General features: G+C 44.6%; 1 protein-coding gene across 1 annotated transcript in view; it reads right to left on the bottom strand.

Moving 5' to 3' along the window:
- Nucleotides 1-5,494, bottom strand: part of T265_07518 (hypothetical protein) — a gene marked incomplete at both ends in the record, with an annotated part of 26,493 nt that overhangs the window by 11,324 nt on the left and 9,675 nt on the right. Inside the window, 3 exons of the mRNA XM_009173055.1 lie at nt 1,866-1,959; nt 3,107-3,262; nt 4,039-4,250. Coding sequence (XP_009171319.1) covers nt 1,866-1,959; nt 3,107-3,262; nt 4,039-4,250 — 462 coding nt within the window. The remainder of the gene's footprint in view (nt 1-1,865; nt 1,960-3,106; nt 3,263-4,038; nt 4,251-5,494) is intronic.

Raw genomic sequence — 5,494 nt, forward strand, 5'->3', positions numbered from 1 at the left:
TTGAGCGGTTGGAGGTGTAGGCACCTCAGTATGCTTGACATAGGCCAGCACTAGGTCCCCTCCCTCACCCACTCTTTTTCTTTTCTCTTCACTGTAGGGGTTTTAATACAATTATATACATATATATATATAACTAAACGAACTTTATGGTTGTAAGTGAGTGAAGCATCAGTGCCAACACTGATGTTGCTGTCATCGACGATGATGATGATGATGATGTGCTTCTCCGTGGACGACATATTGTCATTAATGATGATGATGATGATGATGTGCTTCTCCGTGGACGACATACAAATTGTCATTAAAGCTGCCAAACTTGTCCACCTTGTTCGCCCAGACACGCTTCCCATACCGGAAATAACTGAGTGCAAGACTTCAGTGCCCGTTGTAGGTATCATGGCTGTACATGGGCTGGGAACTGCCACGGGTTCGCCCAGACACGCTTCCCATACCGGAAATAACTGAGTGCAAGACTTCAGTGCCCGTTGTAGGTATCATGGCTGTACATGGGCTGGGATACTGCCACGGCACCCTGATCTAGACAGGAAAACGATCAAGGTTCCCAACCAAAGCATTTGGATCAAAAGTTTGACCACAAGGCAGCGCCGTTTGGCAGCAAATTATTACAGAAGTCGCCACATATGTTCCAAACCCCAACCTGGAGGTGCAGAAGACTGTGTTGGTCAGACTTCCGCACACCAACGAGCCCAGTGGAGCCACTTTGCGAGAGTCGCACAGACACCACCCTCAGTATAGCTGGTCATGGAGGAACACAAACTGCAACACCATTGTAAGGTTCAGTTCCTTCGTGACGGTAGATAATAAAAGAATTTCCGACGCAGTCGTCCTAACATGTCCCTTGCCACTAAAACTACAGTCTGCATCCACGACCTTGCGATATTTCACAACATTCACCAGCTGTTCGGGCATTTTTCAAAAGACAGTTGGATGGAGAAACAGTGCAGTAATATGAAGACCTGAGAGTTGAAATTGTTTTACCTTCATGCATTCACGTTGGACCTCTGATCCTGAATGCAATGAAGTTCACGAAGGGTTACCTTGGTGGACCTAATTAATCCATGCTAGGAAAGGCATGGATGGGTCCTAGATACCAAACATTGTTATCAGAGGGTGTAACGTTCGGTGAACGTTTGTTGATTCCTTCACACCTACCGACACTTCATGACTCTCATTCCACATTTCAGACACTACTTGGAGTATAAACACCTGTATTTTCCTTGATATTTGCGTCGGATCTGCTCAAAGACCTGTGGTACAATCTTGAATGTACGTTCGTATTGAATCATTGCTATATATTAGCCATTGACACTTCTATTCAATCAATAACCGTTGTTTATTTGTTGTTATTACAGAACCATACCGAATACAACGACAGTCTTCTCGACTTAACAAAAGACTTCGGGTGCATATACTCAAATAGTACCTCAGCCGCATATCTTGCATCAATCACCTAGGTTCAAAGTGAAACCTAAAGAGGGTGTGATTGAGAAAGATCAACCTAGTAGTCCGTTCAACCAACCTTTAGATGCATATAGAAAAACAGTAATGAGATGGTTCAGCTAAGTCATTCCGAAATCAGAAAAACAAAACTGGCTACCTGCTTTACCGTATCGTTGCCAAAGCAACCAGACATGACGTAGCAGCGGTGGCGGACAGTGAAGCTATGGCGCTCAGACCGTTTACGCGGCCCATTATGCGGTAACCGCCGAGGTGTGATTGGCGCAAACCTCGTCGCCAAAAATAGGCAGCTACGTGGAGACGACGTATCACTGCATAGCAGAATGCTTTGGGAAAACAATATTATCAGGAAATGCGTTAGTATTACATGCGCAATACTGACTTACGCTTGACGGGTTCCCCTAAAATGTCGGATGGTGTGCGAGTGGGACAGAGCAGTAGATCAATCACAGACAAGGCATTTTCGTAGTAAGGCTCGGACTATGGAAGAGAAAGCGAGATGAATTTCAGTGAGATATCAGCGTGCAGCCTAGAGAATCTGTGGGAATAATGGCTAGAAGAATGCACGACGTATCAAAATAATAGAGACATTTTCCTAGAGATATGTTGTGCAGATCACTAAACAGGTGTGGTCGTGGAACCTCCAGGTCAGAGCGCCCCTCAGAGTTTTTCACGGCTAAAGCACAGTGTGAGTTTGTTACAGATGCCAGCGAGCAAACAGATGATGGAATATGGTCTAAGATACTATTATCGAGTACAATTCAACGACCACATACTGACTGCCCACCCTGATTGTGCCGGTAACAATGTCGCGTTTGGTGATGGTTTGGACAACATCGAGTGAGCATACAGCCGCATTAACTACCGCAATGTTGTGGTACGAGGAATAACAGTGATAAAGTGAAGGATTTATTGAACGCGATCAAAACGGAACTATCACAGATGATGCCACCGATCGCGCTGTCCAAAGAGACAGCTCATCTTCGCACGGTAGCCGGAAACGGACTCAGGAATAACCAGTCTTTATAAAAAAATCCGTCTACGACGGAAGAACCGTTCGGTGAGTCCTGCTCATGTGTTAGTCAAAACTAATCTGTATTGAAACGGATTTCGCATTACTTAAATTTGTAGAGAAAAAAATAGAGTAGCGAAAGTTCATCCCAAATTATCCTTGATCATCGCGGTTTACCAGTAGCACTCTTTCAGCGCCTAACAGCCATGCCACCCGAGGGAAGCACGCGGGCTGGGATACTGCCAGGTCGCCCAAGCCTAGACAGGGGAAGTCGAGATGCAGGGGTCAGGTTCGAACGACGGACCTTCTAGTCAGTAAGTTCGTGCTCTAACCACAGAGACATCCCGCCCCTTGCTCGTGCACCTGATTAAACAAGGTCTTCGAGCCTGAATAATGTTGACATTCGCGCATGAATAATGAACAGCACACAGTAAAAGGTCACCGTGTGGATGCTATATCAGATTACACATTTGACACGAAGTATTCGCTTGCATTCAGAGGGCATTTAGTATCAGGCAAAGGAAAACAAGCATCCATCCGCATTTGAAGGCTTTGAAGGCCAACGTGAATTTGTTAATCTAACTAAACTAACAATACAACAAAACGCGTCCTCACTTTAGTTTCGTTCTTCCGTTTCATTGCTTTAAAACGGCTGAGGAGCTGTCTGAGAACAAAGTACGTACCATCCAGAAATGCTGTCAATGACGTTAACTCATGCAGTTCGGTCGGACCCACTCGCTCATGACCTATGAGGCAGTTATCCACGATGAGCTGAGAAAAATCAGAAAAATAAACAAACGGGATATGCTTAGTACGTCAACACATTATAGTAGGACAACAAGCAAGTGTAATGTGGAACGGAATAGCTAACGACATAAAAAATGGTTGAAAGGACAGACTGTTTACGTGTAAATTAGCTCGCATAGCGGTTGATATATTGTTTGTGGAAAAGAGAAAGAACTTGACATACATCCCACGATGAATAACAATCGTGTGATGATTGGTGTTTGTAGCGACGGCCCAAAAAAGCACACAGCGTTGTCCACTGCACGGAACCGGTAAGGTGATCACCTATTAAGTGATAAAACGTTGATACTTTTTTTTAGCTTGTAGTGGTAGCCAATGAGAATCCGAATCGTCTACAGGAATTCGATCGACACGTTTGGTTGCATCCTGCAACACACGCTCACGATTGGCACTCAACCGTCAGAACATATAGAATTTTTTCCACTGCTTCACATATGACCAGGTTCATTTTCTGAGGGAGGGGAAATGGTGGATAGCTCCGGTTGGAAATGAGCTGCCCGAAATGAGACACTTTATGTGGCATCTGGCCGACATGAAAAGACGATAGTGAATGTGAAGTGGGGTTACAGTTGGAATTCGGACGCGGCCCGTAACGTGAAGATAGTCAGGCCGGCAGTGAATGAATCTTCATTCAGTTACTTAAGCATCAAACACTGTCTAGATGCCACTACAGGTTTCAAAGAGTTAGTAATATGCGATCTGAATGAAAAACTGGGGTTCAAACCATTTCGAAAACCTACTCCAACTGATTCGAAAGACACATTTCCTTTCAATCGCTCCACGCAAGTCATTTTTAGTAATTGCTCTGAAAGGAAACAAGAGGCAAGTGCAAACCACTCGGACAAGCTGCAATGAATGGAAGAAAAACCAGAGTCACGAGAACAGACTGTATTGAAGTAGGCATTAAAATACATAGAAAAATAAGGGAATCGATCGAGACACAGAAGACAACCTTGGTCAATCTCGTTGTAGCTAGGAGAGAGAACACATATGGGGTTCACCAATAACAAATGTAACTCCGATTTCCGAACAGTTCCGGCTCGGTCATTGAGTACAGATTGAAACCCCATAGCACAATCCCTCCAACGTGTGCGCCGATGGCCAATAGTTGCCCCAACAAACCCCACCTATATTTCGCACGCTCGATGGCCCCCATCGGGTCCGGAAGGCCCATGAAATTGCACAGCGAATGAGCGACAACAGCCGATAAGATGTTCCCTGAAAGGACAGGAAGGAGAAGAAATATCGTTATTCACCCTAGTTACAGTTACACGATAGCGCTAAGCTAGACGGTCTCTTTTCTGTGCTTACATAACAGATGCGGTAATAGCTCGCACCTGAAGATGAACCACCACAGAAAAGGACTCCATGAGCTCTCCCAAGAAACATCCTCCCTTCATATGGCCTAGCGAGAGCTGTCACTCCTCACAGGAGCTTTGGTGCGCTATTGTGTTCAAAAAGGAACAATAATACAAACTAATCGAGAAGACCCAAACACAGCTAACATGAACAGTGCTGTCCCTGGGTAACGATTCATTAATAATTAGTAGTATAGTGGGTGTCCAGTTGGTATGAAGCGAATGAAGGGAAACTAGAGAGGAAAAGGTCAGGTAAACAGCACAAACCTTGTGAGCCGATAAACTCATTTAAGACTACCATCAGCAAGCCAAAGGTGTTTGCAAGAGTCCACAAAGTCATAACACTGGAGATTTCAGTTGGCAGAGACGTGAGAAAGACAAAAGTAATGACAGAATTCTAAGATGATATGGATATATTGTTTGGATTCGACAAAGGTATGGCGGAATGACTTGGAAAGTAAGAAGTCGGTATTTTTGCGTAGAAGAGATCGGCCCTGGAAGAACCCGTCAACACCAGACCACGTAACATGGACTGGGCAGTTGAAGGACAGTGGCATTTCAAGCAACTGGGTGTTTTGAACCCTGTTGACCTACGAAATCGTTCGAGGTAGTTGCGCGAGTCCACAATACCAGTGTGAAAAACTTTAAAGAGGTTGGTGAGAGTGTCCCGACAGCCAAGCTTTCGTAGGACGATCTAAAGAGCTTCTCTGTTGGCTTTGATAAAGCTCAATAATAGACCATAAAGCGGTTGACTGCGTTCAAGACATTCCCCTTGGATTTATCTTGTGGCAAAAATTGAGTCCATCGTACTTCGACCACTTTGACATATATATATATA

Source organism: Opisthorchis viverrini (genome assembly GCF_000715545.1).
Source record: "Opisthorchis viverrini unplaced genomic scaffold opera_v5_177, whole genome shotgun sequence".
In the NCBI taxonomy this organism is placed as follows: domain Eukaryota; kingdom Metazoa; phylum Platyhelminthes; class Trematoda; order Opisthorchiida; family Opisthorchiidae; genus Opisthorchis; species Opisthorchis viverrini.